Genomic DNA, 15,253 nt, shown 5'->3' with positions numbered 1-15,253 from the left:
ATTGGGGACAGGACTGGAAGCTGGGGAAAGGAAATTCCCCCAGGCTAGTCTGTTATCCCAACTCTTCCAGGAAGGAGCCTCAGGGCTCACCTGGAATTCCCAACAGCTTCGCTGGCCTATCTAGAAAGGGACACACCAGATAATCCATCCTTGGCTATTCACCTTGAGAGGCTCGCCGGGGAAGTTACACCCAGGGAGACACACCCTGAGAGGAGACACACCTGACTCACCTTCCTCTTTTTATACCAGTCCGGAGTTCGGATCAGTTTACCCATCTCCCCCGCCTTCCACTGGCCTCCTTTGCCTGCCTCTGACGCTGGTTTCATTGTCCAGACACTCGGCAAAGAACAACAGACAAACAGACCAGAGTTGAACCACAGCCGTGTGTGTCTCTACCTGCTCCCACCTGCCTGAGAGCCAATCCATTGTGAAGGAGGAAAAAGACCTGACATAATCCCACCCAGGGATCTGACTGAGCCTGTAATTGCTGAAGCTTTCTTTCTGTGTCTTAGCTTTTGTTTATGATAAGTTCAACTGAACGCGGACGTCGAGCAGGTGGCTTCATAATGGTACTCGCTCTCTCCCAGTCCTCCCTTAGCTAGAAGCTCATCGGGTTCCCTACAGTCCCAGGCCTTGGGGACAATTTAAGCAAACCCCAGATGTCACATTCCTCTCACAGAGAGCTTGTGCCTTATCTCGGACAGTGCCCAGTCACCCACCTCTTTGGACAGTGTGGTATCTATTTGCACAGTTCAAGGCATTTATGGTCTTTGAAATGTCTAAATTTAGGGGATCTTACAGGACCCCCAACAAGACAGAGGTGTGTGACTTAAGGGGAAGCATATTCCTGGGGTGTAAGGCCACAATTCAGTACGGTGAGGCTCTGGGCCTACAGAGGTGTGCAGGGGGTACAGGCAACAGGTCTGAGACTCCAAAGGCATCCCCAGATTTGGCTGTCAAGGGAATAACCTGGCCATGTGTCTCCAGCATCCATCCTGTCTTAACCTGGGTCTTTGAGTTCTGCATCCCCCATTTGGGACATAATAGCCTCTGGGCCCTATCTCTGCACCAAAGATTCAGAATGGCTTAGAGTGCCTGCTGGACCCTCCTCTCCCAACCAAAGAACCATGTGTTTAACCTTCTGGCCTTTCCTCGGTGATGGACTATGATGTGGAACTGTAAGCTAAAATAAGGCCTTTTCTCCCCTAGTTGCTCTGGGACACGGTGCTCCATCATAACGATGGAAACCTAACTGAAGCACTAGATTCATGCATGTCAGGCGATCATTGAACCAGCTCAGCTACACACACGCACCTTAGACTTGGCTTTCCATAAGCTAAGTCCAATACTATTCTTAGACGCTCTAGTCTATCTGAGGAAGTGGAAGAAATACACAAAGCCTCTGGCACTCAAAAGCCCTGGGGGCAGAGCACCTACCATCAGGTCTTTGTGTCTATAGGCCCTTGAGCTGTCAATTTAACTTGAAGCTCACGGTCTGACCAATGAACGACTCCCTAGCTCTCATAGCCTTTAGAAAAGAAGTGCTAAAGAAGGCCCTGTGCAGCTCTGGTGATGCAACCTGTAAGGTAGCAGTTCTCAACCCGTGGGTCTCTACATCAGAATCATATATTTACATTACGATTCATAACAGTAGCAAAATTACAGCTAGGAAGTAGCAAGGAAATAATTTTATGGTTGGGGTCACCACAACACGACGTGACGCTGTGTATTAAAGGGTCACAGCATTAGGAAGGTCGGGAGCCACTGCCAGTGTGGGGGCTGAACACAGCCGGCCCAGTCTGACCAGAGAGCCACTTTTGTCACTGGATACACCGGGCTCTGAGCTGAATAACTTCCCCCAGACCTGACAGGTCTAAGCACCCATCCCCAACTGCTGAAAGGGAGCCCATGCCCCGCCACTCCTTCAGGAGCTGACCTCCTCCTGGTGGCCCCCACTGGGGCAACCAGTGCTACAAGAATCTGTTAAAAGCACAGTCCTTAGCCAGGTGGGTAGTGTCCTGTTTCCTGGCTGCTGTGGGATTATGTTGGGGCCTCCTATATGCCTGTGTTCTTCTCTTAGACCCAGAGTGGGTTGCCAGCCTTCCCCTCTACCCCAAACTGCTATGTACCCCTGAACCAGGCCTACTTCACCTGGAATCCCCTTCTTTATGAGGTCAAGGGACAGAAACGGGCAGCAAGGACATTAATATTTGGAGCTCTAGAGAGATAGCTCAGTTGGTAAACACACTTGCCACCCAAGAATGAGGGCCTAGCTTCTATCTCTAGCACCTCCATGAAAAGCCAGGCATGGCAACACGTGTTCACAAACCTATACTGGAGTGAAGCTAAGGGATCCTCTCTGGCCACCCAGCCTAGCTGACAGGAAGCCCCAGGACCAAAAACACAGTGTATGTCTTTTGAGGAACAATACTGGAGCCTGAGTTCTGGCTTTCTTGTGCATGCACACACATATTAATGTCAGTGGAGATGGGCAGCTAAAAAGACCCGGCCACATAAGGGAGGGGCTCTGTTATCTTCTGGCAAGGGCTGCTCCCACCACAGGAGAGGCGCAGGGTGTCACAGGCGAAAGAGGAGTCACCCCCACGAAGGAAACAAAGGAGATGAACTGCAAGAAGCCACACGTGAATGGAGGCTGATTCAGAATGCTGAATGCTACCCTCCTCATGGGGTTCTGTTTGGCATAGGTCCAGGACAGAGGACTTCTCTGCCTCCCCAGGGTGGCTCAAGGAAGGCGAGGCACCAACAGAACAACAAGACTTTCTGGACCAGGTGGCTTGTCTCAGCCCGTAGGATTCAACCATCCACAGAGCTGTGGACTCTGCCTAGGGGCATGGATAGACCTATGAGTCTCCCCAAACCATCTGCTGGCCTCTCCTGTGGCTCTCCCTACCCAGCTAGGTCAGGACCCCTTTTGTAAAAAGGAAAGCTGGAAGGAGACCTCCCCCACACTCCCAGCAGGTGGACCTATGACTCTGTTGTGCTCTGAAATTACTCTAGGCAGGTCCTGGCAGATGTTCCAAGCAGAAAGGACCAGAGAGAGGTCTGGGGAGATGGCTCAGCAGATAAAACACTTGCTGGGAGGCAGAGACTAGGGATCTCTGGAGCAAGGGGTTAGCAAGATTAGCAAAACTCCAGGAACAGCAAGGGACCCTGACTCAGTAAATACAACAGAAAGACATCAAGGAAGACACGAGTTGTGAACCCCTGATCTTCACACACACTCAAACCCATGTGCTTGCCTACTTACACACATGTGAAACACACGCACACCTGCACGACACTCACACATACGTGCAAGCATATGCATACAGGCACAAGGAGGCAAAACCCTTTGGGTAACCGTTTGGACAGTAAGTCTGCTGGCATCTCATCAAACTGTGGGGATCTGCCTTGCCCAGCCTGCCACTATAGGGCCACCAGCTAGTCTCAGGAATGTGCCCTGGGAAGGTGTGTGGGGTGGGGGGCAGAAAAGTCAAGAGAAAGAGGGACTTGAAATTAAGTTTAGGCTACTGGATGCACAGCCAATGAATGATGCCAAGGAGCAAAGTTTCCCTTACACAGGCAGCCTCCAGGCGGGGTAGTTCAGTGGGTGGCCCTCTTCAGAGTGTCACGAGCATGAGGCAGACTCTTTTTTTTTTTTCGAGACAGGGTTTCTCTGTGGTTTTGGAGCCTGTCCTGGAACTAGCTCTTGTAGACCAGGCTGGTCTCGAACTCACAGAGATCCGCCTGCCTCTGCCTCCCGAGTGCTGTGATTTAAGGCGTGTGTCACCACCTCCCTGCAGGCAGACTCTTTAGACTCTCAGGTGAAGTAGGCAGAAGCGGGGGTGGGGGTGCGAGGCATCAGCATTCCAGAGGCTCTGGTGGCCGCTTCAAGTCTGAGTCCTTCAATCCACCGGAGGTGGAGTATTTTCTAGGGGACAACTAGATCACGCATGTTCACCCTAGGCAGGCCTTTGCGGGAGGGTTTGGAAGGGCACTGCAAAGTTCTTGAGCATAGGACAATTCTGCCGTGGGAGAAAAGGGAACAGCAGAGAAGGCTGTGCTGGTGGAGGAGGCAGGGCACTCCAAGAAAGAACCATTCAGGAGACCAGGCGACAATAGGGGGTAAATGGGGCCGACAGGGTCTACAGAGACTGATGGGCTCAGGTCCACGAGAGTGGTCCAGCTCCGCTCCCCTGACCCCTTCAGTACCTGCTCTGGACTCAGTCCATTGGCTACTGAAGGGTCTGAGATTCCATCGCTACACGGAGTCACCTTTAAAAGTTTGTCCTCAAGCAAAACCTCTCCGGGCTCCCGCCTGCAGCCCCAGGGGAGGCTCGAAAGACAACGCGACTGCCTCCTCCACTCCTTCGGAAACAATGGGCAGACAGCCGACAGAGAACCAGGGAAGCAAGTGTGGAAAATCCCCCAATTTTACAATGTCAACTGCTGAAGGAGGTAGCAGCCAGAGGCTGTGCCCCCGCGTGTCCGCCCGCGGGACTGCACTGCCGAGGATGGAAGGGGGGGGGAGATTGATCTTCTGGTTCTCAAACTATGAGAGCGCATGGTGGGTAAGGAATTATGTTAGCTTGCTAAAGACGAAATCTTAATCTTTTCTCCAACAGAAGTTGTTTTATTGGGTCATCACTTCCTACCACTAACAGTGTCTTTTCTTTTTCCTCCATATTAGCCCAGAGCTAAGAGCTCTGAAGTAAGCCTTCAGAGGACAAAGGTAGGGACAAACTAGTATTTGAAACACCAAGGCTGCCGCTGCCTCCAGCAAACACTCAGCTGGGCTTCTTCTTCTGTTCATGCACTCTCCTAGGGCTATGGGGAACCCTGGCTACCAGGGAGAGAAAGGAAACAGTAAATAGAACCCGTACTAAGTGCCATATGACAGCTGGGCCTCATCGATCTCGCTGGCAATCCACAGCAAACTCTCAGGGTCACATTTCAGCCAATTTTTCAGGGGCAAGAGCCCGGGGAAGCCTGGCTAGTTGGGCTTTACTCCTTGACTTCAGACTTCGGGCACTTGATTTCAGGGCAGTTCACGTGATTGCCTCGGGAGTATCAAGAAGCACCCGCTGGGCTTAAAGAGGGTGGCTTACGAAAGCCTTCCTTGTAAGAGAGGCCTTCCTGGCTAAAGAGAGGGCTTTTCAGCCATTGTGGCAAGAACGAAGTCTGAAGAAACAGCCTCTTGATGAGATGCTGTCGACCCTTGAGCCAGAGCGCTGTGGCTACCACCGCAGTTTGTCACAGGGACAGCCATCCACCACACACCTATGCCAGACTCATCTGCCTCCATGGGCTTTTCCCATCGGCACAGCCGAGCATCCGAGGTTTTCTCTTGACTGCTCTGGGGCCACTTGGCAATAGATACCACTGTGGTGGCCCTCTAGATCCTGGGGGCTTCAGCCTCTGACCTGGAGAGCAGAGATGAACACAGGCTGGCCAAGGACAGAGCTCGGGAAGGGGTTTCACCTGGTCAGGAACGGAGTGAGAAGTTTGGCTCTGGAGTGCTTCCCCACACCCCAAACCTCGGTATTTTCTTTTATAGAATGGTTATTATAGCTTGCGCTTGCCATGCTTGCTGGTGGGGTTGGAAATAACGTATCTGCTGTGCCAGGCTGTGCCAGGCTGTGCTGGGCGCCAGAGCAGCCCTATTTGGGATTTGCCTCATGGCAGAACCTTAACATCTGGGCAAAAACCATCCGATGGGCTCGTTTGCAGCAATGCCCTGTAAGTCTGGACTGCTGGGCCAACCAAGTCCCACGTAGGAATAGCACCCTGGTCCGCTACTAAAAGGGAGCTCCCTCGGCACACTGCTATGTCCTCACACCTAACCAGAAGAAATCGTTCCTGAACAGGCTGCCCTCGGGTTTTCTCTGGGCCCAGGACAGTTCCAGCTTATAAAATGGGCAGGGACAAAGGGCTCTGGATCTCACCAAGGGTACCCCTTCCCCACAATCTAGTCACGGGCCATGCACCCATCTGACAACAGTGGTTACTTCTTTGATCTGTCTGCAAAACTTGGTGTGTGTGTGTGTGTGTGTGTGTGTGTGTGTGTGTGTGTGTGTGTGTAGGATAGAGGACAGCCTTGGACATTGTCCTTTGAGAGGTGCCCACCTTGCTTTTTGAGACAGTGTCTCACATTGGCCTGCTACTCACCAAATAGGGTAAACTGGCTTGGCTTGCAAACCCCAGGGATCTGCCCATGGTGTCTTCCTCCCCGGTCCTGGCATTGCAAACAGATGCAAACATGTCTGGCGTTTTAAACGTGGGTTCTGAGTACTGAACGCAGCCCCCCCCCCTTCTTACATGACAATCACTTTACCAACACAGCTGCCGGCCCAGTTTCTGCGGTTCCTGAGGAGCTACATTTAAGCGTCTCTCCTTTTCTGTTTGCTTGGGTCAGGGGCTTCCTGGTTTGACCTTATTTTCAACAGTCTTTTTGGACATGCAATAAATGCCCTGGACCCCGAGTGTCGTCCCCTCCCCCTCTCCTTTGATTCGCCCCTTAGCAGGCCAGAACCAGGGCCTCACCTGGCAGTACATGATGTGGGCACCTGAGCCCAACAGCAGGCGTCTCTCCCAGAGGCCAAGCTGGCTTGTATCCAAAAGAGAGAGCCCATCCCAGCTGCCCTAGGGTGTGGAATTCTGGACCGATTATCTCACGTCCCACCGCCAGCTGCTCCGGTGGCCTAAAGTATAGCTAGGAGCCCAGTACAGAGCACAAAACCGCACAGGCTGCACGGAGGGGTCGCTGGAGCCTCCACTTTGCAGGCTAGGGCCCGGGATTGGGTCGAGGACCCATGATACACGCCACTGCGGGTAGAACACCAGTCAAGGCTGCAGGTCCTGCCACCAACCCTTAAAAAAAAAATCAAGGAAGTTGGAATTTTTAAACGTCTTTTAATGTTGGTTCAATTTTTTTTAAACTACTTTTTTTTGGAGAATGACCAGGATCAAAACAGTGCATGCTGGAGGAGGGTTTTTGCAGACATTTAGCTCCTATTCACTAAGGGCTTCGGGTCATCGTCCAATGCCACTGGGGAATGGGGAAGTCCACCTAAGACCTGGATCCATGCCGCCCTCGACCTCTCTTTTCCTTCCCCAGCCTTGCTGCTAGCCCCAAACTGAATGGTGGTCCCAACTCCCAGAGTTCTCAAACTTGGAACTTCAGATCCTTCGCTGTGAAGGTCAAGGCCCCCATATTCCCGTGGGAGTGCAGGTAAGACAAACTGTCCTGAGAAGGTGAAGAGACTCAGGCTCCCAAAGCCTTGGCCGAGGCCCAAATGAACCACCCATTCCTGGACTCGGGACAGCCTTGTCGCCACCTACAGGCCTGCGAGCAGGAACCAATTCCCTTTCCGTAGCCACCAGCGGAGACACAGTGTGAGAGACACGCGACCCCGCGCCCAGCACCGGCCTGTGCCCCGGCCTCCTCCAGCCCCTCCCCCCCAGGGCGCTCCAGAGGCGGAGCGGAGGATCGGAGCGGGCGGCGACAGCAAGAGGCGCCGCGAGGGCGGGCCGGGGGCGGGCCGGGGCGGGGCCGCGACGGACTGCGGAGACGCGGCGGCGCACGGGGCGGTGCAGAGCGTTCTCGCCGCTGAGCTTTGCGGGCGGGTGCGGGCTCGCGCGGCTGTGGGGCGCTGTGGCGGGGGCCGGGCTGTACGCTAGCCAAGCCGGGGACCGGGGCGGGAAGCAACCACGGCGCCGCGGAGGCCCGGGGCCCGCGACGCTGCGCACAGCCTGGGCGCCGAGTAGCCGGGCCGGGCCGGAGTGCGGGCGGCGGCGGCGGCGGCGGCGGCGGTGGCGGAGCAGCTGCGCCCCCCGCCCTCCCAGGCCCGGCGCCCGGGCCGCCGGCGATGGTGACACATGCGGCGGCGGCGCGCCGGCGGCAGGACCATGGTTGAGCGCGCCAGCAAGTTCGTGCTGGTGGTGGCGGGCTCGGCGTGCTTCATGCTCATCCTGTACCAGTACGCGGGCCCGGGGCTGAGCCTGGGCGCGCCCGGTGGCCGTGCGCCACCCGACGACCTGGATCTCTTCCCCACACCGGACCCACATTACGAGAAAAAGTACTACTTCCCGGTGCGCGAACTAGAGCGCTCGCTGCGCTTCGACATGAAGGGCGACGATGTGATCGTTTTTCTGCACATCCAGAAGACCGGCGGCACCACCTTCGGCCGCCACCTTGTGCAGAACGTGCGCCTCGAGGTGCCCTGCGACTGTCGGCCCGGCCAGAAGAAGTGCACCTGCTATCGGCCCAACCGCCGCGAGACGTGGCTCTTCTCTCGCTTCTCCACGGGCTGGAGCTGCGGGCTGCACGCTGACTGGACCGAACTCACCAACTGTGTGCCCGGTGTGCTAGACCGCCGCGACCCAGCAGGTCTGCGTTCGCCCAGGTGAGCGCCCGCTGCGGGCGAGTGTGTCGGCGGGGGTGGGGGTGTTAGTACCTTAAACGCCGGGCCAGATCAACCCTCCTTGCTCTCCTAGGGCCCCTTCCGATCTGCCGGTTCACCTGTCCCTGCAGCTGCCACTCCTGACCTCTGATCCCTCGTTTCACCCTCTTCTCTGCCTTCCCTCACCATTGGCCTGACTGCGCAGTGCCCAGACTTCCTCCTGGGTCACCGCCCGCTGCCCTCTGTCCACCCCACCCGCGGCGTCGTACTGCTGGCTAGCCTAAAAGATAAACCTCCGGGACTAAAGGTCCAGCGTTGGGTCTAGAGGCAGAAAAATAGGGGGGTGTGTGTGTGTGTAGCCCATGCCTGTCTAGTACCAAAAGTGGAGCAAGAGAAATGAGGTCCCTCTTCCCTTGCACCTGTGGTGTCTTCAGGCCCTCCAGTGCCTGCCAGTCTAGGGAGGAGCTGCCAGGAAAGGGGTGGGCTCTGCCTGCCGGTGTGTGCAGGTAGAACAAAGGCCTGTGTGACCCGGGCTGAAGGGGGGGGGGGGGAGAAGGCAGCACTACCTGGCCACCCCAGCCACAAAAGTGGAACAAAAGCCTCGGGTTGGGGACCGCCTTCCCTAGAAATGTCTCCGCCACCCAGATTAGGGATAGCTGAGGCAGTTAGGGCTACTTGCGCAGCTAAGGACCTTCCATCAGCCAAGGGCCCTTCGATCTTCTCCTTGTTTGAGGGATGCAGGTGGGGGCCAGTGGGGTTGGGGCAGCACCTCAGGAAGCACTTTGTAAAGTTGAGATGGTAGTCCTGTTCCTGTTTGGTGCCCACTGAACCTTCCGGGATCATCTCCCCCACCCCACCCCTGGAAGGGCCAGGAATTAGGGCTTCTTGCCTGCCTTTGTGTCTCTTCCAGAGTCACTGTGAGACTGAATTTACAGATGAGCTAGGAAGTAGGCGTGGGCATGTCTTGACTGATGTCGGTGTTTTCTTTGGTACACTTGGGGCCGGAAGGTGCTGGCTTTCTGATGGGGTTGGGAGCCTCCAGGGTCCAGCCAGCCTGGAAGCTGTTTAGGGTCCACAGTACTGCCTACCTTAGAGTACCAAGTTTATTTCTCAAACTGCAAGGTCACTAAGATATGAGAGTTGGGTAAGAGATCTACTTATTTTGCCATACACCCTGCACCGTACCCCTGGCAGTTCCCGGTCTCAAAGTGAGCTGTTCCAGGACCCTAACCGAGACCCAGAGTCTCCTTTCCAGGCCCTTGAAACTGCTTCCTGCCCAGCACTAGCTCTGCTAACTCACACGTGTATTATGTTCCAGGTGCAGCACCCATTCCGTGGTTCAGCCATGCTCTTACGATGGGGCTGGGGCTGGGGCTGGCCATAGCAGCTGTCCACTTGTCAACCAGCCAAGGCTGTGGGTGCCCAGTGCTGGGCCCTGACAGACCCCAGCAGGCCCAGGGAGGCCCTCTCTGTCTGCGGGATGTGGGGGTTGGGACAGGGAGGGCATCCTATTTATAGGTGGTCCAGGCAAACGGTGCATGGCACTCTTGGAGCAGTAGAGAAGCCAGAGCCTACCCATCCTGGACGCGGTGAGAGGGAACCCTTGAAGGCTGTTCCCTCTCAGATGGCTTGTGAACTGGGTGGGCTGGGTCTTCCTCTTCTCTCTGCCCTCAGGGTTTTGGTAGTGCTTGGACAAATGATTCTGCCCAGTGGCTCCCAACCTCCCCATGGGACTTCTGCCTGTGGTTGCACTGAACTGGGCACACGTTTGGGTGACTAATGGGGATGGGCGCTTCTTCCGCTCCTCCTAGGTTTGTGACTTACGGAGTCTCTGGTACTTCCTGCCTTGGTAGGGAACAGGTGTGTGAGCAAAGCGTTGGAGGTTTCTGTGGCCTCGGTCTACTACAGATGTTTCATATCTGCAAGCATCAGCCGGTGTACTTACAAGACCAGCCTGGAGAGAGAGGTTGCTGGCTGACTTTGGACAGGTGGAAGTGCCAGGGGCTGATCGTTACCAAGGACCACTGGCACCTGGGCCAGCTCTAGTCTGAGGACTTGTCTACCTGATGAACACAGCGTACCTCTGGGAGCCAGTGAAGCCCACCGTTGGTGGCTCTGGACTCAGTTTATGACTTCCTTAGTGGCTAGGGGTGAGGGTGGGAGGTTTGGATGCCGTTCTGGGGTGGTACCTAATGGGGCTGGAGTCCTCCAGGGCCAAGTAGTGGGAGGAAGAGGAGTCTGGCATGATAGTAAGAGGCCTTGAGTCTTCCTCTCACATGCCCCCTTCTGTTGTGGTAATGATTTCTGTGACTGGGCAGGAAAAGGGGGCAGGGTTGAAAAGCCAAGCCCTCCATGGTTTTTGTGTTGAAAGCCCCAGTGTTGTGAGAAGCTCAGAGTGTGGCAGCTGTAGCCAGGCCCTCTGTGGGCCCATCGTTAGCGCCACATGTGGAGAGTTGAAGGTTTCCCTTACTTCACTTGGGTAAAGAATGAGCGCCGAGTGGACACCGCCGTGTGCAAATATTGCACATAGCTTTGGTTTCCTTTGCCAGTTCGTCTGGGTAGGAAATCCAAACACTCTGCAGCTCTGGAGGCCGTCCGTGTTAGTTTGCCCTTGGGGTATTAGTTTATCCATGCTTCATGCATTCCAGCCTGTGCTATCAGAGTTCCCAGCTGCCACCTCACTAGGATCACAATTGTGCTTTTAAACCTTTCCTGGGGCTAGGAATGTGGCTCAGTTGGCAGAGTGCTGGCCTAGCATGCAGGAGGCCCTGGGTTCTAGCCCCAGTACCGCATCAAACCAGATGTGGGAGCGTACCCCTCTACCTCCAGCATCCCAGGGCATGGGAGCAGGGGGACCAGAAGGTCGCGGTCATCCTTGGCTGTAGAGTGAGTTCCAGCTTACACTACATAAAACCAGGTCTCAAAAACAACAGTAACAACAAAGTTTTTCTTTTCTTTTCCATTTAAAACTCGGCTCCAACTTGGAAGCCACTCTCACTTTAAAAAAAGAAAAGCTATTACTACATTTTTGCTTTAGTGTGTGTGTGTCTGTCTGTCTGTCTGTCTATGTTTGTATGTACCTGCCTTGGACATGTATCAGAGGTTAGAGACCAACTTGCAGAAGTCAGTTCTCTCCTTCCCACCATGTGGGGTCCAGGGGATGAGGTTTTATGGCTGGTGTCTTTTATCTATTGAACCATTCATCTTACTGGTTCCCTGAAGTGTGTGTGTGTTTGGGTTTTTTGTTTAAGCAAGCAGTACGTATGTTTTTAAATGTAAAGCCCTGCCATACTCCTACCTTGTAGGAACGGGCCATGGTTGTGTCCTGTAATCCATCCCACCCCCGTTGCTTCCCCACCTGCTTAGGGTGTCTACAGCAGTGATCTCAGTGGGCCCTGTGACTTGCTGGGAGTTCGGTCCTCAATATAATGATTTTGAGGCTCGAAGCCTGTAAGAGGAGAGCCTAGGTGATTTGGTTATCTGAGGACACCTTCCCGAGGGAGGGGGAGATCCACCCCCACTTAGTTCCTGAAAGACTGAATCTGGACCGTGGTTGCCCTGTGGCTTCCAGTCCTGCCATGTGATCTCTCTCACACACTGTCCCACCGTGATGTCATCTGTGCACCACAAGGCCCTCACAAAATCTGAGCTGCTGCTGGCATCATGTCCTTAAACCTCTAAGAACTGGATTAGTCATCTCTGCTTTGGAAAGCACCGAGCCTTGGGGATTTCATTACAATGGAAGAGAGAATGAGATAAGTCCTCAGCACCCCCATAAAGTAGGTGTTTGAAGATTGGCCCGTTCAAACTCATCAGAGTGGCTAAGCCTGGAAGGCTTGGGGCAGTATTTGGACATCTGTCCATCCTGAGCCCTGTACCTCAACTGGCCCTTTACTGTCTCCTGCCCCAGTGAGAATTATTGTCTCCAGGTAAAAAAGACAGCTGTAGATTCAGGCCGTACAGGCTGTCCATCCCTAGGTAGAAATGTACAATATTACATGAAACCTGAGTCATCAGGCCTACTAGAAGCCATCCGACAGCCTTCACCCGTAGCTGCAGGGCAGGAATCAAGCCATGTTCTCTTGGCTCTGAAAGGGAACACTGGCAAGGTCTGCTGACTGACCATCCGCAGTGGCACATTCGAGTAGCCTACCCTGTATGGCTGGACGTTCTCCAGGAGTTTCTCAGTCCTAGGCTGCCCACTCTGCCACCTCTCCTGGGGAGGATGGGCAGGGTCAGAGGCAGCACTATGGGGACATGGCCAGCTCGTCTCTAACTGCTTGTCACTCTACACAGAGTAAGGAAGCTAAAAGCCAGGTGCCTTTCCACCCAGCCTCTCTTGTCCCCAGTGCAGACGACTTGAGAGATGTTTCCAGAGCAGACGTGAAGCCACAGAGAGAGTAGGAAGGGGCTGTTGCTATTGCTCTCCACTCACCTAGTAGGTTTGAAAAGAGTCAATAAAGTACAGATGCCATGCTTAGGAGAACGGTTACAGAGTGAGGGGCGGGTCGGTTCATCAGTCCAGGCTCCAGGCTGAAGCGTTGAACCCCAGCTCTCCCGACCCACTGAATAAATGTATACACTGGGGGCAGGCAGGTACCTCTGCCCCTGTTTCAGGACCCATCAGCAAGGTGACGAAATGCATGTTACTAAGTGTCTGTCATCTTGTAAGACTTTTTTTTTTCTTTTTGGCTTCTGGGGAACTCTGTCTTTCTCTTCCAAGTAAGACCTCATTATTTTGCTTTTGTTTTGAAGAGAGAGAGGGTTAGACTGACGGGGACGGGGAGAGGAATAAGCTCGAGACTCAGGGACAGGCAGAGGTGTGTGTAGTGCCCGTGGGAAGTGATGTGGGCAGCGTCTGAGTGGGTGGAAAACCCTCACCCATGTGTAGCCCCATTGGAGAGAGATAGCCCAGGTGTTATTGTCTCATCTGCCTTAGAATTCCGGCCTGTCATTGGCTGCCTTTTGGACTTCTGGTCTTGTTTGTCCCTGAATAAAGTGCCCCTTCCTGCTGTGGCATTGTCCCCAGTCCTCAGGGTCTGTCACTTTGCAGACATGGAATGTACATTTTCACACACAGGAGAGGACTAAAAGACCCAGGGAAAAGTCTCTCCTGCTTCCAGATAGCTTCCACTGGAGACGGTACACCCTACTTCAGCCTTAGTGGGACACCGGGGCCTGGCAAACCCAGTCTGGATGAGCTCTCGAATTCCTCTATTGCAGGCCCTTCTGAGGCAGGCCCATTGTGTGGGCACTGGGAGCTTGGCTGATCCACACCCTTTTCCTATACTCCTATTGAGCCCGGAAAACTTGTCATGTAGCGGAGGCTTCTCGACTTTCTGTGGCTGGCTGGTGTTCTGCCTGAGTGAGATGCCTTTCAGGGACCGTTTGGAGCCTTCCCCCGTATTCCCAGCTATACCCCAGTTATTCACTCATGGATTCCCTGAGACTTTGGCCTTGGCAGCCTGTCGCAGGAAACAGCCCTCAAGTTCTAGGAATGTTTCGAGCCTCTCTACGAACAGGACTTGGCACCAGGGGAGGGAGCATACAGTGGCCTGCCTGTGTGCCTGCCTGCTCGTGTCCTGGGGACATGTGCTAAGGAGGGTTCCAGAATGGATCCTCAGGGCTAGAGGGAGCCTCTGAGCCAGTCTCTTCTGCCTTGTGGCCAGAGCCAGTGTGTAACCCTGGGACTCAGTAGACACATCCCCATCTTTATTTTATGATGGAGGTAACCGGCCACCACTGGGGTCTAGAGAAAGACTGTATCCAGCTCGAGACTGTGCCCAAGTCTTGTGGGAGCCATAGCCTTTGTGACCACTTGAAATTCCGCCATGTGCCAGCAGGGAGGGCCCAGCTCCCCATCTGGTGAGCAGGCTGTCTGTGGTACCCTGGTGGGCACTGTTGAGCAGGACCTTGTACATATGCATGGGGCTGCAGAGAGAATCCACTCCCCACAGCCCTGCATCTGGCTTGGGAAGGCCATGAGCCATGCAGCTGCCTCTGTTTGTTTACATGGAAATTGCTAAAAGGTTCAGCAGCAGGGACCTCAGAACGGATCAGTAGCTGGAGATAATCATTGGACCGCTTAGACTGGGGGATTAATGGTTTACAGAACTGTAAAGCACAGGGGTCAATGGCCAAAGTCATCTACCCCTCTGGTCATGAACAGGAGCAGGTTCCTTCCCTCTTGTGGCAGGCTCAAGCCTCTGCCTCCGTGGGTCAGGCTACTCCCGCAAATGCCTGGCCATTCCTCAGAAACTGTGCTTACCCTGGGGACCCTGCTGGGCCTGCATCTGGAGTCAGAACAGTATGGAGTTTAGTTTGGGCTGCTCCCTGTCTGGACCACTCAGAGCCCCATTTTCTGTCTTCACTCTTGTGGAATGGTGAGAGTCTAGGGCGCAACAGGGTGGTAAGCTCCACGCAGTGCAGGGGTCTGGGTAAGGATAAGAGATACTGTGGCTGCCCAACAGCAAGGAAGCCAGCTAGGGAGATAGAGGGGAGCAGGAGCTGGGAGTGGCAGGCAGCTCCAGGGCCATACTGAAGTGGCCCAGAGTAAGTGGCCTTGAAGCTGGTCCAACAAAGTACAATCCCAGCTTCGCCTTTGCAACATTTGTGCCCAGTTTCCACTTCTGTAAATGGTCACCTTGACTGTGCCTGCCTCAGGGGTAGAGACCAGGACCCACCTGCACCTACAATTCCCCCACGGGCCTGTCCATTCCTTTGAGAGGTTACTCACTGTAAAAAAACAGAGTTTTGCCACTTCTGGGGACAGAAAAAAGGGACCTCCAGAGCCAGCTCTCGACCTTACTCTGTGACCTGGTGGGACCTGAGGCTAGCAGCTAAAGCCTCAG

The 15,253-nt window shown here is 54.5% G+C and overlaps 1 protein-coding gene across 1 annotated transcript in view; it reads left to right on the top strand.

The window, feature by feature from the left end:
• The first annotated feature begins 7,724 nt into the window (after window positions 1-7,724).
• Hs6st1 (heparan sulfate 6-O-sulfotransferase 1) overlaps window positions 7,725-15,253 on the top strand; it is a 44,827-nt gene continuing 37,298 nt past the window's right edge. The window contains exon 1 of the mRNA XM_075980482.1: window positions 7,725-8,405. Within this exon, the coding sequence (XP_075836597.1) occupies window positions 7,879-8,405 (527 nt within the window). The 5' untranslated portion in view covers window positions 7,725-7,878. The remainder of the gene's footprint in view (window positions 8,406-15,253) is intronic.

Source organism: Microtus pennsylvanicus, chromosome 7, assembly GCF_037038515.1.
Source record: "Microtus pennsylvanicus isolate mMicPen1 chromosome 7, mMicPen1.hap1, whole genome shotgun sequence".
Taxonomy (NCBI): Eukaryota; Metazoa; Chordata; class Mammalia; order Rodentia; family Cricetidae; genus Microtus; species Microtus pennsylvanicus.
Note: the sequence above shows the minus strand (reverse complement) of the source record. Positions and strands in the feature narration are given on the sequence as shown.